Below are 21,317 nucleotides of genomic sequence, written 5' to 3'. Positions count from 1 at the left end.
GTCATATGCATTATGTAAGTTGGCTTACTCAGTATTGCTTATAGCAAAGACAGATATTTATTTATATTTTCATTTTATTTTACAGCAGCTTCTGTGGAAGAACGCTCACAGAAGACAGTCAGTCACTTAGCTGAGGTAAGTAAATGGGAATTGGTATACAGTACATAGCACCATTTGCAAATTGTATTGCTGGAATATTTCATAGTGCAGTTCATTGTCAAAAGCTGTAGAATCTAAGATTTTGGGGGCAGAAAAAAAATAAGTGTGAAAATATTGAATGTTTAATTATGGAGGATAGAAAGTGAACAGTAAGAGAATATTTTACTTCATTTGATGTGTTCCCATTTATTGAGTAAATTAGCAAATGTTTGTTTTGCCTTGCGGTAGTTCTTCATTTTGCTCCTAGATATGGTTGCTCACTGTTAATTCTAATCAAAAAACCAAAATGCTAGAATAACTGCAAAATGCATAGCTTTATCTTGCAAGTTGGAAAAAAATTGCTTTAAGGATAATATGGATCTTCTGTGCAACTAGTGATAGGCACATCGATGTCTGCAGAAGTTCCTGTGTATACAGGGTGTTTCAGATAAAAAGCACCAAGTAATAAAAAAAACATACATGAGCTATGAGTCTTGAATTGGCGCGGTATTGTTCTGAGCCATATGAAGGACGGCAGAATATTTTTTTCCGTTCTGCCAAGCTTGGTGTTTGACAAAAATTGCTTGAGTCTTTCTTTACCATGCCTATTCAAATCGATCACCGGTGGTCGATGCTCTTGGACCGTTGATTTTGGCATATTGAATTTGTTTCTCATGTACCCAGCACAGTAGTTAGTCCAGGCACTCAACTTTCAGAATCAATTTGAATTTGCCCATTTCGGCCACATTATGACTTTTGACAGACTTTTGCGCGAACCAATGTGTGTTTGTTGCTAGAAGAGGGCTCTAGGCTAGTGCACTAAACAGAAGTGCGTGCCCCTCGTGATTATGCTATACTTACATCGAAGTTCTGTAATGAGAAGAACTTTTGCATCCCAAATGTTGAATTAAAGCGTCAGCTTTACAATTTGTAAATGTTGAGCAGCTTAATTACCAGAAATGTGTGCCAGCTATTCAATAGAAAGCTGTTCCTAAGGGTAAACAAAAATTTTAAAAAATATTTACAAAGGCCCACCGCATGTTTAAAGTCACTCGTCACTTGTCACTAGTCACTCCTATGACATCGTCATCACACGCGCATGGTTGCGCCCTAGTGCTGCAAAACACATGGGCTGCTCAAAACCGTCTTTCAACTCCACCTGAATTGAGTGAGGACAAGCTCAGAGTTCGAAGATGACAGCACTTCAGCTTGAAGTTTTATGGGGACGCTGTTTTGCGTCAGCCTCAAACATCCGCAGCCATTCATGGGTTTCTTTTGTTTACATCCCCAAGTTGTCTGCTTTGCCTCGAGTGCGTATAGGTTCTCATTTTTGTGCACAATCTTGTAGCTACTCTGGTCATTTGCGTGGTCCAGACTTCGCTGGGGCGTGGTGTGCTTCCACTGGCTGCGGAGATTCTCCAAACGACAGGAAGGTTTTGGAGCACATCTTGGCCCTGACTACGAAGCAGTGCGAGGCAATTTGTAACTGTGCATGATATTCTCCTTTTTTTAATGCGAAATGCACAAAATTGCAAAAAAAAATGTTCTTGGATGCATTTATTGGAACGCCAACCTATATGCAGAGCGAGGTGGCTCATGGAAAGAAGCGACGCTAGATGAAATAGCGAAGTTCATTGGACATCTCATTTATAGAGGGATTATGCACATCACGGGTATCCATATATATTGGAACACCTGGAGACTCTTATCACAAGACAAAAAACATTTACTGAGAAAAGTGTGCAAGTACACTTGTCTCACTAAAAAACCATGCAATGCTTCACTGCATGGCACGAGCTACGGAGCAGCACCTTGGTTCTGATTTTATTTGTCTGTGTGAAGAGAAACATTTTGTTCAACATTCATTATTTTTTTACTGTTCCTGGATCATTTATCTTCAAAGTGTAAATTCTGAATTTTATTTGTTTTGAATATTTTTGCACATATAGTGTTTCTATAACACCGTTTATCAGCTGGCCACCAATAATTCCACACTTTGCAATTTCAATTCATTTTAAAATATTTTTGTTGTGCTAAAACATATATTTTTTGGGAAGAGCATTCCATTCTGCAAAGCTTCGTATGCTGCAACGCGAGCTGGAGCTCTTTTCAAACTGAAAAAAAAAACGATCTTCCCGAGACACATGAAAAACAACCAATTTCTCGTGGTAACGAAAGAGTTATGAACAATTTAAATAGGGTCTCTAGTGAAAAAATTGTCACTACAAAACTCGTATCGCTTAGCTCGAGGTAATAAAATTTTCAATCTGTGCTAAGATAACTGCGCTGCCTAATTTTTCTCCAGCCTTTGTTTAAAGTGCACGTAATTAAAAAGATACCATGTGATTGCCGCTTAACGTGCAGCCTTTTAAGTGCCCTCAAATGTAAGTTTAAGAATTTATCAAAGATTGCTCGCTCACAAAGGTCGCTTGAACAAGCTATCAGTGACTACGCCGAACGTTAAGCGATGGTAGAATGGTGCTGATAAAAGAAGAAAAAAAAACTTCGACAAAAAAGTGGCTGCCATGGGCAAATGTGATACGAAATTTCAGGCAACATTCGACCCAGTGCTGGCATTTTTTGTTTCTTTACAGGCTAACGATAAACATGTCACTCTCTCATCCTCCATCATGTTTATCGTTACTCGCAAAAAAAAACAATGAACGAAAGAAATGAAACAACAAACGTAGCACTTTTTGTCGGGAAATTTCAGTTCAGTGCATCGTTGCACTATAAATACAACTTCGTAAAAAAAATACTTAAGAACTGTTCAAACAAATGAATAAATCAAGTGAAATTTTTTAGAAAGTCAAAGAAAATGACAAATCCGGAAGCAAGCACGGAAACACCAGTGAACACAGTAAAAACATATAAGACGAAATAACAAAAGCGAATTGACGACCTCACTGTGCCGATGAGGGTTGAAGAAATGTGGCGAAACGAAAAACGTGTCTTTCGACGAAAGCTGTGGGTGCCTCAACACCAATTTTCGCTGTTTATGTTTGGCTGCTTTTGTGCAGTCTGTTGGTGCCATGCAGTAAAACTAATTTACTGCTCCTCAAGGTAATGATTTCGTTGAAAAAAATTTACCTACCCTTGCTCTCAGGCACTATACTTGACGAGTTAAGCACACCTTTTGTAAGGTGCACTTATGACATAATAAAGCAGATTCTTGAAACTCGCCTTATGTCTGAAGTACCCTTTTAATCTTTGTTTGTCAACAGGCATTTTCTCTCGAAGCACACAGATGGCAAAGGTCGCAGTAATATTTAAAAAAAAAGGGACAAGAATATTTATTTCAGATTACCACCCTGTATCATTGCTGCTTGTTTTTTTTTCTAAAGGTTTAAAGAAAGTGATATCGGCGCGGTTTTGTTTATTTACTGGCTACTTTATTATCAGAAGTACTGCACAATTCGGTTTTCGTAAAAACCAAATTGTGCAAACAAAAATTGGAGGAAAATGAAATTGTGCTTGGTATTTTCTCGATTTTTCAAAGGTGTTTGACCCTATGAGTCATAATATTTTGCTTAAGAAACGTGATTACTATGGTATTTGTGGCATGGCTCATTCTCTAATTACATCCTACCTTCAAGACAGACGCCAGGTCGTAGCTATAGCCGGGAACCATTCGGAGTTGAAATCTGTGAAAACAGGTGTCCCTAGGGAAGCATATCGGGTCTGTTTTTCTTCATATTGGGCATCAATGACATGATAATTATTCACCCGTTGGCTAAGTGGGTAATTTATGCAGACGATACAAGCATGTTTTTTGAGGGTGACTCAGGTTCTGAAATGTCAAATCAAGCCAATAAGACGCTCACTCGCAAATATACGCAGGTGGGCTACAAGTAATTATCTCAAGATCACTTTGTAAGATACAAGCACTTTAGGTGGGGACACTTCTCGGCTTTTTTATGTGACGCGATCAACCAGAGTAACAGAGATGCGAGTCCGTCGGAACGCTGCCGGCAGCGCACCTATCGACAAGCCAGCGCAACTTAAAAATAGAAAAATTATTCACACACTGTTGTTACAGCAACCGGTAAGGCTGGCGGCAATGCCGGCGTTCCGAAAAAGTCACGTTTTTCACTCGCAAAAAAAAATTATTCAGTCACTTCAGTGGCTAGCGTGCCTTTGGCGAGTTTCATGAAGTGACAAGTGGCTGAATGCAGGAACAGCGCAACCTACAAGTAGTTACTTCGTAACTACGGAAGCGAAAAAACAAGGACAGAAAAGAGCGCTGACTTTCAACAAAGATTTAATATCGGAGTGGTGTACATATATAGGCGAAAAATGAGAAAAATGGGCATGCGTAGGGCATGCGTTGTTCCTGCATTCAGTTATGTCCTACCAACTTGCCCAAGCTTCCACGCTTCATGACAAGTGGCGTTTTATCGTTCCCGTTTACGAAATGAACTTGTGATGTGGTGAGCAGCCATGAATGAAATCTGCTAAAAGAAGACGTCCACACAGTGAGTGAATATGGGAAGAAAGTGCTTCGTTAGTGGTTACCAGTCAGGTTACTCTATGTGCCAAGAAAATGTAATATTATCCAATGTTCCTTCTGATTCGGAACGCCTCAAAGCATGCACTCAAGCTTTTGCCAGAAAGGACCGTTCACTCAGCACAAATGATGCAGTCTGCAGCAAGCACTTCAAACATGAGATGTTTTGTCGTGAATGTGAATGCATAATTTTTGCTGGACGAACTTTTGTTTTATGTTTATGCAACGCAATCATACAATGCAATAAATAGTGTTTTCTCGGTTACAGGTGTAGTGATCTTTTTTTTTTGTCACTGTATCACGTTGTGCATTCACTGCTTTTTGTGAGCAAGTTTCCACTGGCATTCATAAAAAGGTTTGCCGAGTGTTCAATGGGAAAAAAAAATATTGTAATGATCTTTAAGTTCACAGTAAGAAGGGATGGTGAAATCAGCCAGAAGATATGCACAGGGTCCCCCGTAAACTTGTTTCCCAGCGGGCAATCACACAGTCATGAACTTTTCACCGTATAGTTATCATTAGAGCTCGAAAATCAAATTTGGCGCAACAACTAACGGTATCTTTACTATTAGAAGAACTGCACAATTCGGTTTTCGTAAAAACAGGTCAACTGAATTAGCCCTTATGACCAAAAAGGAGTTTATATCACAAAAATTTCAGAAAATTAAAATGGTGCTTGGTACTTTCCTTGATTTTTCAAAGGTGTTTGACTTTCTTAGTCATAATTTTTTGCTTGAAAACGACCTACAAATTGGTCAAGGTATCGAAGTGGTTGCTTCTCTTTTCACAAGCAGTCAAGTGGTCTTATTCAAGTTCTGCTTTGCTCGCCATCAAAAGCATGTGCGTTCCCCCACGCTGTTCGCGCGCTTCGCAGATCCAGCTTGCCTATATGAGTGCCCCATCTACCATCAGCGAGTACACGAAAACTAGCGCATTTAAATACTGCTTGATGCTAAATTTTGGAAAGCATGTCAGTTATGTGCGTATCTATTACGCCTCAGGCAGTATTATGTTCACAGGACGTGCGAGAACCACTCAAATATTGGCTTGTGTTCCATAGAGAGGCATGTAGACAGTGCTCTCCACGTGACTCAAGCCTCCGTCATGCTTGCAGACAACAGTATATAATTTTCACTGTCTTGCACGAACAACACTCCTGTGCCATTTAATTCAAATTTCTTGCGAAGGGCAGGCTGTTATTACAATGCCTCTTCTTTTTTCAAGTTGCGTCTACTCGCCGATGGGCACGCTGCCGGCAGTGTTCCGATGGACGCGCATCGCGAGTGCCCTCTCCTAAAGTGTTTGTATCTTGCACCATGCTCAAGATTAATGTAGAAAAAACAAAGGCAGTAATGTTTCATCCGTGTAATAAGCATGGATGAAATACTGGAATAGAAATATTACAGATTTTCAAGTCACTTGGCGTATATCTTTCTAAAACTATGTTATGAAATTGCCAGGTGAATCACTTAGTAAATTACCTAGAGCAATACGTACTATGCATTGCCATTCTAAATATTGTCCTACATTCATTAATAAGATTTTATAAAAGTTAAACCTCTTTATAAAAGGCATGCTCTGGGCAGCAGTTCTTGTCCCTTTTAACCATGCAGGGTACCTCATATGCATTTTCTCATTAACCCGTAGTTTAGTGTTAACACACCGGTGTCTCTTATACCCATTTTTTGCTTATATTAGTGTCTCTTATAAAGGGGTCCGGCTGCAATTCAACGTTTCTTTCTATGGTTAAATACAGCATTCTAATCTAGGGAACGAATACAGCCGAAAACATTCACTGCCTGATGGTACTACAATAAAGAGCCATATTTTTGGCATACTGCTCCTTTATACACAAAGCTTAGTATTATAAAAATTTCATATTTTAACACATGTAGGCTTTGTCACATGTACAGAATGGAAAAAATTAAGAATGATAACTCTTTGATTGATTTATATGTAGGGTTTAACGTCCCAAAACCACTATATGATTATGAGAGACGCCGTAGTGGAGGGCTCCGGAAATTTAGACCACCTGGGGTTCTTTAACGTGCACCCAAATCTGAATGATAACTCTTTAGTACAACTGGCATCCTTACAGCAACATAATTATTTTTATAAATTTCGTCTTTTAGAAGCTTGAATTGTCAACAAAAACAGGACTATATGTAGCGACCAAATGCTACGGATTTATTTATATACTATTTAAATCAATTACACAAAGACAATGTTCTCCATATAACTACTCTGCGGCTAGAAAGCCTACGTGACATATTGGTGTTATTGCTTGCACTGCTATAGGTTCATCTTTTTCTTAATTTTTTTTGCTGTCTTCATTATTACAGCTACTTTTTTTCTGGGTTTCCCAATTGTTTACAGAATACCCTTGTTCATTTTTTCTTACCGCATTTGTTCACTCTTGTTACTGTTTTATTCATGCTTTATGTATATGGCATGCATCTGTTTCAACTGCTATAACTGCTCAGTGTATGAGGTGGTCAGATTGCCCTCAAGCTGCTGAATGCAGCTTTTTTTGCTTGGTCTCCTCACAACCTTGTTGAAAAAAAAAACTCAATTAAATTAAAGTATACTTTTCTCTTTATTCTGTAAGTAGCCTTACAGCGGTTAGTTAAGGCCGTTTCATGAATACGGGGGTTAATATACGGGCTATTGCTCCGCTGGCGCCTGTGATTTAGGGGATCAACCACGAGCCGTTGGTGTCTCATTTCCCCCATCTTTTTTTTCCTATTGAGGGCTCTGCGAATAAATGCCTTCGTACAGTCAATGTCTAATTTTACGGACCCATAAAATACCACGAAAATGTCCGGAAAAACAAATGCACAGCAAGCTCCACCTTCTCTTACAGCTATTTTTCACAGACAGAGGGGGTCACGTTGGGAGTAAATTATTCTTGTCACTGTTCAGTGAATGGAGGGTTTAGGTGGCTCTAAAAGAGCCGTTTATTAAAAAATATAAAAAAATTAAAATCCGACGTGGTCGGCACTATCTTATTGGTCAAGGCTTTGGCCCAAAAAGCCGCTTATCTTCTTTTGCAAGGCGTTCCACTTGCTCGTGATGAAGTCTGACTCCATTTCAGCTAAGGTCAACCTGTCGCTGTACACCGATGACAGTGTCATCAGTGCTTGCATCCCCTCCGAGCTTGTTAGCCGTGTAGGCGCTGCCTCTTTGATCTCGGCGTCAGAGTTATTGGAATCCTCCGTAACTTGACAGATGATTTTGTCATCGGTCTATTCCGCTAGAGCTCGTGGTCTTTGTCGGCGAAGCACTCTAAAAGTTATCGTGGCTGGAATCAAAATGCCAGCAGTGCGCAGATTGTTGAAGGCAACGTCCGTGGACGGAAATTCATCACACACGCTGTTCACTCTGGCGGCAACGGCTGTCTCGGCGAATTCGCTTGACAAAAAGTGCAGCGCCAAACTGCTAGAGCAGTACACAATCTGCTGCAGAGCTTAGAGAACAACATGTGAACAAACACAGTAAGGATTGACCACAGGTTTGACTAAGCCACAGCTGGCAGTGGATTGGCGTTCGCCAAATTGCGTCATTTGCAGTTTTGAGGGCACGGCAGTCCTGATGCGGTGCATGAGCGATGAAAGGATGGTAGGTTTGAAGCTACGAACACAACTGAACTAGCGGCGTTGATGGTGACTTCGTCTTCAGTTAGTGATAAAAAGTCCGAAATATTAGACTGTTTAATATATTGACTCTATGGGGAACTTGACGGTGCCAGAGATGAGTCCGGGAAATTAGGCATGTCTTGAATTTTGAGCTTCTGGAAAAACAAACGATTAATGACGATTGGTGATTTAACAATTGGTTATATTGGTTGGAATATTCTTTTTTCTCCAGATTTCTTCATTTTTGCCCAAGAAAGGCGATTTTAAACATTTTCGCTCATGAGAATAACCATGAAGATATGTACGTAACTGGTATCAGGGAAAGCTTGCAGTAACCGACTTGGAAGGCTGCTGGGGTTTGCTGAAATTCGCTCACCCACAGCTGACTAGCAGAAAACAAAGCTTAGCTGAGGCTCATGATAAAGCATGGAGATAGCACAGCAAGAAATAGAGAGATGATCTTTTTCCCAATGGAGCATTGCAAAAGCCTTTGCAGCAACCATTTAATCTACCACCATCCATATTTTCTGGTGTTATTCCCCCTCCCTTCTGAACAGTTGTGACAGATGATGATGGGTGCATATCTATAAATAGCCCTCTTCTTGGACACTTATAGCTCCTTTGCTCTTGCGCGCAATGGTTTATTTTTTTGAAGATGATTTTATTGCGCTCAGTTCAAGTTTCAGTTCCACAGAGCTCTGAGTGAGGCGGGACCCAGAGTTGTTTTCCCATGGAGGAAAGGAATGCTAGGTTTTGGTGCAAAGATAGCTGGCTCAATGAACACACAAGTGCATGCACATGAAGCACTGTGTTGACAAGTCTTTTCAATGACGGTTCCATGGGCGCTGCTATACAGTCGAAACCCACTACAATGAAACCGACGGAGTGCAGAAAAAATTTAGTTGAAGGAAAAATTTTTTTGTAGTGAAATCGAAGAAATATAGCTGATCTGAGCTAGCAAAACGAAGAAACGTTTATTCTCAAAATTCAAAAGTGCCCGCTGCTTCCTAATCTTTTCCAGCAGCGTCACGACGCAATTCGCAGTCATGCACAGTGAAGCCACGGTCAACACCACGCTGAAATAATGCCTAAACTTGCCTTTGCGAACGAACCAAACAGTTTCATTAACACGTTAACAACAACAGCTGTCCGCCGTCAAAGGTATTCGACAACGCCAAAATGGAGGCAAGGTACCGTGAAGTGGTGACTTTTGCATCATTTTGTGCCATTCTTATCATTCATCACTTGTGGCAAGCTGATTTTGTTGATAATGCGGACGAACAGCCGGTCTGATTAGTTACCACACTGGCCAAGCGCGAACATAATGATAAGCATCGGAATCGGAAAAGGCATCGTTCCGCGTTTGCACCCAGCATCTGCGTGAAGCAAACCATGAACTACGGTGTACTAATATGGGGCAGTGTGCTCACTGAAAGGCGGAGAGTGGCGCACTTATGTCGTCGCCGGCAGGCGGCGTGGCTCGCAGCGTCACCTGAAGCTTTCTGGTGGGTTGAAAAGCGCGGCTATTGCGCGCAAGAAAAGATATGCGGTGTGTGTAACTCTTTGTCGTGAAATATATTACTGCCATCGTGACTGGTTTACGATGAGCGGGTGATGCTAATCAATACAAAGTTCAATGCTATTTCGCCACTGTAGCGATAGCAGCAACTTCACTGTCGCCTTTCAAGCCCCACTGTGCAAATATAAATGCCTCATTTCCCTATGTTTTTGTTTTCGCTTATATGAGCGGGGCTAATTAGAACTAACTGAATGCTTTTTTCGCAAATCACTCATGAGTGGAATCACTTGGATTTGTGATAAATGTATCCGCATCATAATCTTAAGCTCTTTAATTGTGCATGTAGATTCTAGTACGAGGTTATGAAGACCTGTTCTACTCGTAGACGAATGTGGTACTAACGAATCAAATGGAAAAATATCTATGCGCATAAGTATAATGAGTGCATAAGAAGGAAAATATACATCACGTGCCTCCACATATATTTACAGCACCATAGAAATAGTTTCCGCCAGTTCTTCAGTGGCATGAATAGAACAGGGCACGAAGAAACACGCGACAGCATCTCGTGCTGACAAATTGATTTTATTTGCAAAAACCGTATCTTTGTATGCGCAAATGCTTGGTATATCACAATATAAATTAAATATCTAGGAAAATTGTCACCTGTGGTCAAATAATAAACAGAAGCAACAAACCTGAATAAGCATCTGTTACTAGACCACAAGAATGAAAAAAAGAAATTCAAGGAATATTTAATATATTTCTAAAGCCTATCAGTACAACCAAAGGCCGAAAACGGAGATGTCCTTTCTGTTACCCTGATAAAAAACAATTAATGCACATGCAATAAAGAATCTACGCATATATGATTGAAAGCAAGCTTCAAATAGGAAAAAAAATAATGAAAACAAAAAATACGGCGAAACAGTGATACAACCTACACAAAATCACCCAGAAAAGCAAATTTTGCGTAATTTATTATGACTGGTTGGCGTAGTTATTGGCTAGAAGTTGAAACACAAAAAGGCCAATCTCGAAAAGTTCTACTGATCGATTTCCCTAGCTAAACCTAAGCAGGACTATGACTTTGCGGTCACTGTCCTCGTGCTTACTTTTCTTGTTTTCCTTTGCTTTTTTATCTCACTTGACATTGCGGTCACTTCCAGATGGGTCCAGCTCTTTTTGTCGTCAAACACTGCCCCGAAAATATTTCTTCCCGTACGTGACATGCTTTGTGTGCGCGACCATCGGAGGCTGTAAAAAATGTACCCGTCTCGTTCAGATGCAGCTGTAGACCGTTTTGAGACAGTTTCAATTTGCGGATAGACAAAGGTACCGATTTTTCTGAGAAACATACACAACTGGAGCAGAGTGGCATGAAACCATGAAAAATGACCATGAAAAGAGGCTCCTCAATTATTTAATTTTTTTATACTACCCTGAAGGCCCAAGGACATTACATAGGGGAGTGGTGCATTTTAGATAACAGGTCAACAGTTACGTCGATGTAAAAACAATACAAAGAATAAGTTATTAAGGAGCAATAGGTTTTAGATATAAGAGCATCGCAGTTAGAGTAAAAAGAAAAAAAATCCGCATGATATAGGATTAGCTGTGTGAACCTATCGCATCTACAGTTTGCAGCCAACCCTTCACTTGGTCAGTTCAGCACCTTTTGTACTGATTTTTTCAATGAGTATTACTGTCCTTTCTGGGGACTACGTAATGTGATCCCACTGAAGCGGCACCCACATCCTACTTTTCAACACAGCATTCTTGCATTTGGCTTGAAAGTGAACAACTGGGTTTCTTTGAAAGCAGTAAATTGCCGTCTCATTTTACATTGTGTGTATCAAGCTTCGACCATACTTTTCAACACACTGGCCAGCTCTCATTGGTGCATGCCTATGCGCGTTCTTTGTTTCCTTGTGTCCATTTTCAGCATGGTATTCACGCGACCCTGCACCATTGTGCACAAGATAAAGCAGTCACTGACCAGTTGCATCTTATAACAAAATAAACAAAATTTTGTTCTAAAGGCTGTTGCTGCGTCTATTCCAAAACCATCTTTCATTTACGTTGTTAAATGCAGGTTTAAGTGTAGTTATTAGCCGGCTACGAAGTATACCTTGAGAGAAACAAGCGCAGTCACAACGCATGTACCGTAAAACCTCGTTAATTCAAACTTTGCTATTTAGAAATACCGCTTAATTTGAAATATTTCTGTGGTCCCATATTTGAAGTGGCGGGCAGCGCCAGCCCGGTTCATTTGATAACATTGGGTGCCATTTGCTCATGCCTGATCCTGATTACTCTCCAAATACGTCGAAACAACGGCCCTAAGAGCCACAAGCCAATGGAACATAGTGATACTAATGAATGGCAGCTGAAGCACCTCAACCTTGCAACTTACAGTGCAAAAAATAAAGGGGGGGGGGGGGGAGAAGGTGTTGGGATGAGCTGAAATGTGTGCCAGCGGAAAACAAGATGTGCTTTACTGCAATACAAAGGTGACGTGCAGGCAACGTATTGTATGCTTCTCGTTGTGCCAGCATGTCATGATTTAGCAATTTTTTCTGGGAATGTAAAAATTGTCAACAAAGGGACATTTTGGTGGAATTCACGATGTATGCAAACTGCTGAATTCTGGTTGCTCCAGCAATTCAGGCACTTGCACTGCTGGTGGAGTTCTTGCCTGCAATGCGCACTTCAAAAACTCAATTCGAAAGATTCAATTATCAAGTTTTTCACCGAGAACGCATAACAAATTTTGTCACATGGGCTATTAGATTTTTGTTATTTTACCCCAAAGTATGGTCGCGTTATGATGTGCTGACGCTGCGAGGAGCAGCAGGCAACATGCTGCCCGCATGTCACTACTATATTGCAGTGAAAATGTCTCATTTTCCGCAGGCACGCATTTCAGTATATCATGACGTTTCTTCTTTTATTTAATCGGTGCAATCAGTGAGGCCCGCCACTCCCCCCCTCCCCTTGGTTCGTGGCAAAACTGGGTTCAGTGCTGAAAGACCGGTGTGGGAAAAAAGTCCCCGGAATATACGACCCCGGAAGATGCGTCCGATGAATGAACGTCCCCTCTGGTATTGCTGCCTAGGAAAAAAAGCCCAAGTGGAAAGTTACCGAGAAACGAATCAAGTGCAAACTCGCTAGACAAAAAAGCTGCAATCTTCATTCAAAACTTCGTGATTTTAATCTAAAGTGGGCTTGAAAATGCGTGAAGTTAAATCCGAATGGAGTGTCTAACAGCCATCAGGAAATCTTACATCTTTTGGACTCCCAGCAGTATAGTCTTCACATAGGTTGCAAACACGCTTGCATAACCATGACCGCTGATTTTCTCCTCTTCCGTAGGGGTGCGTAAACTCTACACTTGGCCATCTTCATCGTCACAGTGGCTTTTTCTGAACAGAAAGCGTCAATGGCCTCCACACTGTTGGGTGGCTGTGGCCCACAATGCTTCCCAGCTTTCTGTTCCAGGCCTGTGCATGATTGTTCATCACAAGTTTCGTCAAAATACTCTAGTGCTTCTCGGCCAGCTTCTGGCATCAAACTTTTGAATGTGGTCATTCTTCTTGTATGTTGTCAAGGGGCAGAAAAGAAAAGGTGTCCCGTATTTTCGTGATAGTTTGAAACTTCTGATCTTGACTGTAAAAGGGGACCAGTCTGGCCTCTTGAATTCTTCAGAGTGCTCTTTGGCACAGATTTCGTAACGTTTTCTTGAAGAACTGTTTTTATAGCATTTAAGGCCACCTTCTCAAAGTAACATTTAATGACATCTGCATACAAAGTGAGTTCAAGGAGTTCCCACTGGTCCCATAGTGACTTGAACAGATCCTCGTACGCTTCGGAGTTCTTTCTTGTGATGAAGGCTTAAGAAAATTATACGATGCCCTTCCCTAGCGGTACAAGAAGAAAGAATGACTGCAAAAACTTCATGAATGGGAGTGAGATCCATCCATTAACCAGGGGCTGCTCTCTGTTAATAACTACAAGCTTAGTGCACTGACAAATGCAAGCAGTCTTTTCTCAGTCTCTGGGCTAGTATAGTAACATAGAAAACGCTCTGCGCGGTAGCCTGCACTCATACTTGTAGTCCAAGGTGCCGAAATAGCAAGGTCCCTGATGCTGACAGGATTCAGTGGGCAAGTCTTGCTGACTGCTGGCGAATGCAGCGTTTTAGGCTCTGCTCGCTGCTTACATGGCATTTTTCTTTGTCATTGAAGTTTCTGACGGTATCGGCAACAATGGCACCGGCAAATTACAAGTGCTTTTGCATCCATTACGTTTAACACAACGCCAGCGAGTGCCTGAGGCAGTATTTTTTTGTTGTGTGTTCATATAGCTGCCTAGGCGCCGATTTGTGCCACTGTTAGATTTCATTGCCTCCATTCTGCATATAAGTACCGTCAAGCCAACCTCAGGGCAAGTATCGAATAAGCTCCCGAAGGCATACTCTTGCCTTCATAGTGCTAGTGCGACCAAACTGTTGCCTCTAGATGAAATGCATGGGTGCTCAACGGCCAACCCCTTATGCATTTTCAGGCGGGTGCATAGCTAAATAACATTATTCTGACATGCGCATTGTACATGATATTGCATCGGACGTTACACTTATACACATTAGTTAGGACAGTTGGTATGTCACTCTACTGTTTCGTCAGTAAACTTGCAGTAAAATACAATCCTTGCGCACATTTTTCAATTTTTTTTTAAAATAAACAACTGGCGACTGAAAAGCACAATGTTCAATAATGTCTGTGTGGGGACATGTTATCCAACAACGCAAATAGGGACATTTCTACCAGGGACATTTTTACCTGGGAAATTTTTTCCACGGGTGTTTATTCAGGGGACGTATGTTCCAGGGACACTTCCTTCGGGGACGTTTTTTCCAGGAACCTCTGAAAAACAACCCTTCAAGTCGTAAATTAGCTGGTACAGCAAACGACCTGTTTTGATTACTTCAAAACATTCCAGTTTCTTGCATCTCACATTTTGTGTCTTGCAGTAATTTGAAAACTTACTCATTGAAGCTTTCTCACGGCCCCAGTGACTTCAAATTAACAAGGTTTTACTGTACTTAGATTGATGTGCACAATAAAGAACCCCTCAAAACAGTGATTCCACTTCTGCACCAAAGTGCGCCAAATCAGATTTACCGTGCCATCCTGATAATATGAACGAAAATTACGCCAAAATCTCAGCTTCGGGGTGTCCATCACCGGCATCAGCCTTGCCGGCGCATAAGCAAAACATGTCAAAACATGTGCACATTGTTCTTGGGGTCGCCAAAATCACAATCACGTACAGTTAGTATCAGGCACTGATTAGTCGCGTGTTGTGTGTGGCGCAACTAATGCGGCTGCGGCAGAGCGCGGAGTGAGTTCTCGACTCTTTAAGTAACGACGCCGATCGGTTCCATGAAGACGAACGCAGAAGACCCGCGCACGGAAAAGAAAGGAAACTCATTTGTTCACACGGTTCACGGGCAGAGCCGTCAGTCGTTCCAATTTAGGACGAAAAAAGGGGGAAGCTTAACCGGAAGTGCGTCTTGCAAGAACCACATCAAGTGCGGTCGTCTGAGTTTAAGCTATTGTTAGCATGCACGTGTGCCATCGAGAATGCCACAGGGGCGCGACCATTGGGCTGATCGAAACATGGTTGTGGCGCGCAGACGAGCTTATTCTAACCCAGCTATATGTCATTACCGAGTGTTGTTAAGATGGGGGGGGGGAGGGACTCGGTGTCGCATGCACACCTGGTCAGCGCGCAGGTTCATAAGGTGTACTCACCGCTCTTAAAGGGACACTAAAGTGAAATAACAATTTGCGTCAGAGCGAAAACTCAATGTATGACAACCTCCAAAATGACAATATTATCAAGAGCAGTGCCCTACTTACCGAAAAATTAAGATAAATGCACAAGAACACAAGCGCAGTAGTAGGACATTTATTTTCAAAATTATCCCTATAACGTCAGACGGATCGCCTACAATTAATCACGAGTAATTGATCTAACTGTACTAAATAAAGAGCATTCCGTGCATCAAGAAATGCAATAAGAGGGCGCTTGTGCGTTTCTGTTTGATTCATGGAAAAAGAACTGCCGGACGTTCCTATGGGGAATGGCGCGAGTAGTTCAAAAAATTTATTTTCAACTGGTTACATGAGACAGGTAGTGCCATCTAGCGGGCACAGGTGAAACAAAAAACATCTGTGGTCTCGAAGCCAATGGCCGGAAATTGATCAATGGCCATTGTTGCTGCTGTGGCTCCTGCTGCTTTCGGTCTGCCGCTACTAGCGCAGTAAAGCCGGGAAAGGTTGTGCATGGCAAAAAGGACGTGAGTCGGTCCGGACCATTTCCAGTCGGTCTGCTTCTTTAGGTGGGTAACTTGAAGCGCTAACCCGATGCGGGCCACCAAAACCGGATTTTATTTTAAAATAGGCCCTTCCGTGGCACCAAAGTAACACTACGAGGTTTCTGGACCGCTATTTCAACAGTCAACGTCGACTTAATAGTTGCATTTAGTGTCCCTTTAAAGAGGCTTCTACAAAGCAAACTTTAATAAGAGCTGACGGAGCTCGAGCGTGAAAACGGCTACCGACAGAGGTCAGCCGACGGAGGCAGGACGGCTTGACATGGGAGAGAGTGTGACACGCTGCTAACTTATCGCCTCTCGTGTTATATTTCTTAACGTGGTTTTTAACAACGCAGTGCCTATTATGAAAGTGTTTTTGTGATTGGTTGTGGCGGTGCGAGCCCGCACGTGTGATTGTCTAATGGGGAGACCCTTTGTTCAACCGAGCTTTGAAAATAGGGTATTTGAATGTGAAATACAGGGCAGAGGTTCGGGCATGAGCCCGGGCAGACGCCTGAAGCTGCAATAAAGCGTATCTTCACCAGACTACAGCTCTTACTTCGCGCTGTCACCGAAGACTCGAGTCATCGAGTGGCACCCATTCCGAACCTCGACACCATCTTCCTTAGCTTGTGTAGAAGCTAGTCGAGGAGAAGAAAATTAACTGGCACAGTCAACCTCGAGTGAAGATTTCACTGCGAGGAAGACGCTCAACTCCGAGACTGACAAGATGCTCACCGCTTTTGGGACCGGCTGGTGCGCTGCGAGAAGCAGCAAGACGCCCGCTGCTTTGGGAACTGTTGGCGCACTGCGAGAAGCAGCACTGGAATTCAGCATGAGCCTGCTGATCAACTTTGGAGCAAGGAGTTGAGCGGCGCAAGAGCGCAGCTCGTCAGTAAACAAGAGCAGAGTGTCGGGGACAGTCTTCGCGGCTGACCTCAGACAAAAACAGGGGTCGTCCACTCGAGCACCAGGAGCACCAGAAGAGTTCGTGGCAACCTACGTTGGCGAGGAGACACACGCAGTTCCAACCAAAGTGGTCATCAGGCGACTTGCGATGCATCGTAAGGTGAGGCCTGCTTTGTGCTCTCTCGGGGCCCCCCAATTTTTTTTTACTGCATACACTTGTGTTCAGGCACACTGTGGGAGAGGAGATGGCGGATTTAGATGGAGATGTGATGGAAGGTGACAGTGTGAATAGATCGCATCGCACCCGTGAGTTGGTGCTCGAGATATAAGCGCTAAAGCTCAAGCTTGAGCCAGAGAAGATGAGGTCGTCGCATAATTTATCATAGGTGCCAGAAAACCGGAACCAGCCAAGCAGTATTGCACGGTACGCGAAAGAGCAAAAAGCAGTGCTAGCATCAATGTCTACTAATGAACCTATGATTCCCGCTCGGTTCAAACATGTGGATGCTTCGTTTGCGGCATTGAGCCTACCCGAGGAAATTCAGGGTACGATTTTGCTGCCATTCTTACGTGACAAGATGCGCACGTTCGTTGCAAATCAAGCAGAAGCTGAGTTAATGCCATACTCGGATTTAAAATTGAGGGTGCTAAAGGAGCTGACGATGACTCCGAGCGTGTACCGGCGAATGTTTCTGGACATCCAAGGAGGGGCAGATGAATCGTGGAGCCAAGTGACGGCGCGTTAGGAGACCCTCTTCACATACTACCTTAGAAGTAGAGAAGTGGAGTTGTTTGAAAGTTTTCAGGAATTACTGATAGCTGACAGGCTGAAGCAAATAATGCCGACTGATGTCCGCTCTGTGGTTACTGAGCGAGAAGTAAAGGGCTGGTTGAAGTCCAAGGTTATTGCGGAATTGGCCGCCAATTTTGAAGAAAACCTTGACAGTGACAAGCAGGGCATTTACCGTGATACTGCGGCAAGGAATCAGGCTTACAGGGTGCAAGCCAATCACTTTGCGGGTGCAAGCTTTAACCCGAATTCAGGAGCGTGTTTTCACTGCAAAAAACGGGGCCCCTTCAGAGAGATTGCGAGTTCTCACGTGGGACTGCTACTAATACAGCCGAAATTATATGCATGGCTTCCCAAAATAAACGATTATTTGATAGCCGAGCCACACCGTCGCGACACTCTGCGGTTATGAAAAACTCACTAATGAGGGATCAGCAGATTGAGGTTCTCGTGGAAAGCAAGCCATATGTTGCACGCATTGACTCAGGTGCGGATGTCACGGTATCAGGAAGCGTTGCTCAGCCGGGGAAATTGCGTTGCGCAGTAACCGATCAGATGAATACAAGTGTGTCAGTATTGCTTACTGCAGCAGATTACACAAGTCTTCATCGTCACCGGCAAAAGCCACTGAATTATCTAAAGGAGGGTAATGCGAGAGAGATCAGCTGTGTGAGAGAGAATATTATTCCCGAGCAGTATTTACCGATGAGGGAATGGGAGCATATGCCACGAGGTTCTAGCCTTAGCAATAATGCTGTGCAGCGCACAGTGTAAAAACAGGACGGCCAAGCAAGAGAGCCACAGCCGACTAAGTTCGCATCACTTGTACAGCAGGCGCATTTCAAGTGGACAGCGTGCGGCTTGGTTCATTTGATGGAAATCTCGATAGAGAGAAGGAACGGGAAGAGCCACTTGCCGGTGTGCGGTGCCAGGAGAGAGAAGGGTGGCACGTCAAAGTAAGTGATAGACGATTACTGTAACCTAGGGAGAAATTGGACAGGAAACAGTCCCGCTAGTCAGCGGTGCCAGAGTCGCACCAAGACGAAGTGTTACAGCACGGCAACTCTTGCGGTGGTAGCCTCTCAGAAAACAAAAAGAGAAAGCACGTTAAAATGCGGATAGCATTGGAGGTTCAGCGGGGGAACGAGAAGGTTCTACGTCTTGTGTATTCCCAGTTCCAACTGGAAAGTCCTCAGAACAGGACCATAGCGTGCGCAGCTCAAGCGTGAAGTAAAGCCGTAAGCTCTTTGGGATGTAACCACTGAATTCGTTGAAGGTAATTTTGTTCCGAGTTGTTTATTTTATGTTTTGAAACAGTTTTTTACGTATCGCCACGGCAAGAGGTTATTTTTGTAACTAGTTTTTGTTTTTTTAGTGCTTATGTATGGCGTGTTACCCACAGGTGGTAACGTCGTGAAAGGCTTTTAGATAAATGTAAGTTATTTATCGGTAACTGTGGTTTGAAAGTGTCGAACACTCTGCCGTGAAACGTAAAGGCATAGGTAGCGTTTGATTGAGTTTTCGACGCCTTCGCATTGTTTTCTGAGTTCACAGCAACCAACCCCTGTAAAGCCTTTTGTTTTGGCTACGGACGTATCGGACAGGGCAATTGAAGGTTGCCGCTTCCAAAGGTTAGGTGAGTGTGAACGATCAGTCGCAGTTTTTAGTAAGAGTGAGCCAGTCGCAAAGGGAAGCGTTCACAGGTGAATGAGGTGAATATCGAACAAAAATTGTTTATACTTAAGGCGTGCTGAACGAGGCTGCTGATGCTCTTTCGTGCCTCAGATGATCATGGGATTCAGTGATTTTGACTGAGTAGTTTTGGCTACCTCATATTGTTGCGTTTTTTTGTTATGTTGTTTTTATGTAACCTCAGAAGTAGTTGCTGTGAATTGAATGACCGTGCAATTTTGCATTGCACGTTTGTGTTATGCGTGATATTAAGTGGGTCGAAGAGACTAATAGTTCCGGCATGATGTGAAGTTGTTTTGTTCGCTTTACTAGAAATTTTGTTTGATTGTTGTGGTTGTTGAAATACGAGCTTGCTTCTAAGTAGTAGAACTGGTTTCAGGTGTATTATATGTGTTCTGTAGGAATAGTTTTGTAGATGAAATAGGGTAGCGTTTGTGAGTTTGTTAATTTTTTTTGGTGCAATCAGTTGAGACTAAGATATACCTATAGTGCTGGGTCTGCCGCTTTCTTCGAGTGTGTTATGTGGGCCTGGAGGGCGCATGGAGTGGGTCTCACGTGTTGGGACAATGACGATGTGGTGTAGTGAATTTAAAAGACAATAGCCGTAGGACTATGCACGGTGCGTGTGTCCTGTTTCAAGCTAATGCGAACTTGCTGGCGCTGTGGACTACATTCAGTGTGCGTTCTTCATGTTGTGCATTACGTGAGTGTTTTTTTTTTTTTTCGGAGAACCATTTTTTGCAATATGTATGTGTGTCTACTTTGCAGTAGGACACGAATGTTCCCCTGTTGAGATTGAAGTGAAAATTGGTTCATGCATGTGCGCACACCGAGGGCGAGTTCATTTTTTAAGAATTCTTTTGTTTTTGTTTTTGTATCGTATTACTGGACAACGAATGGCCCCGCCGCGGTGGTCTAGTGGCTAAGGTACTCGGCTGCTGACCCGCAGGTCGCCGGATCGAATCTCGGCTGCGGCTGCTGCATTTCCGATGGAGGCGGAAATGTTGTAGGCCCGCCCGTGTGCTCAGATTTGGGTGCACGTTAAAGAACCCCAGGTGGTCTAAACTTCCGGAGCCCTCCACTACAGTGTCTCTTATAATCATATGGTGGTTTTGGGACGTTAAACCCCACATATCAATAATGGACAACGAGTGTCTAGTAACACTCTTGAGGGGGGAGGAGTTAGTATGAGGCACTCATTAGCAGCATGTTGTGTGTGGCACAACTAATGCAGCTGCTGCAGAGTGTGGAGGGAGTTCTCGACCCGATAACTAACAACGCCAATCCGTTCCGCGAAGGCGAACGCGGAAGACCCGTGCACACGGAAAAGAAAGGAGACTCCTTCGTTCACAGGGTTCACGGGCAGAGCCGTCAAAGTTGCCCCAGTTTAGGACAAAAAAGGGGAAAGCTTAACCAGAAGTGCATCTTCCTAGAATCAAATCAAGCGCGGTCGTCTTGAGTTTAAGTCGTCATTGTTGGAATGCACGTGTGCCATCGAGAATGCCGCAGAGACGCGATCACTGGGCTGACCAAAGCATGGTTGTGGCATGCAGACGAGCTTATCCTCCCCCCGCTATACATCATTACCGAGTGTTGTTAGGATGGCGGGGTGCCTTGCTGTGGCATACACACCTGGACAGTTCACATGGCCTGCTGGTGTACTCACCACTCTTGGAGAGGCTCCACGAAGCAACGTTTAATGGGAGAGCTGACGGAGCTCGAGCGTGAGAACGGCTACCGATGGA

General features: G+C 43.1%; 1 protein-coding gene across 11 annotated transcripts in view; it reads left to right on the top strand.

Moving 5' to 3' along the window:
- LOC119185246 (uncharacterized) overlaps positions 1 to 21,317 on the top strand; it is a 312,525-nt gene that overhangs the window by 249,439 nt on the left and 41,769 nt on the right. For 9 of the 11 annotated variants that reach the window (XM_075879553.1, XM_075879554.1, XM_075879552.1 and 6 more), the window contains one exon: positions 86 to 135. In XM_075879553.1, coding sequence (XP_075735668.1) covers positions 86 to 135 — 50 coding nt within the window. The remainder of the gene's footprint in view (positions 1 to 85; positions 136 to 21,317) is intronic. The other 2 variants (XM_075879550.1, XM_075879549.1) reach the window with 1 other exon arrangement.

The sequence above is a fragment of the Rhipicephalus microplus genome, chromosome X (genome assembly GCF_043290135.1).
Source record: "Rhipicephalus microplus isolate Deutch F79 chromosome X, USDA_Rmic, whole genome shotgun sequence".
Taxonomy (NCBI): Eukaryota; Metazoa; Arthropoda; class Arachnida; order Ixodida; family Ixodidae; genus Rhipicephalus; species Rhipicephalus microplus.
The sequence above is the reverse complement of the archived record's forward strand: the minus strand, read 5'-3'. Positions and strand labels throughout refer to the sequence as shown.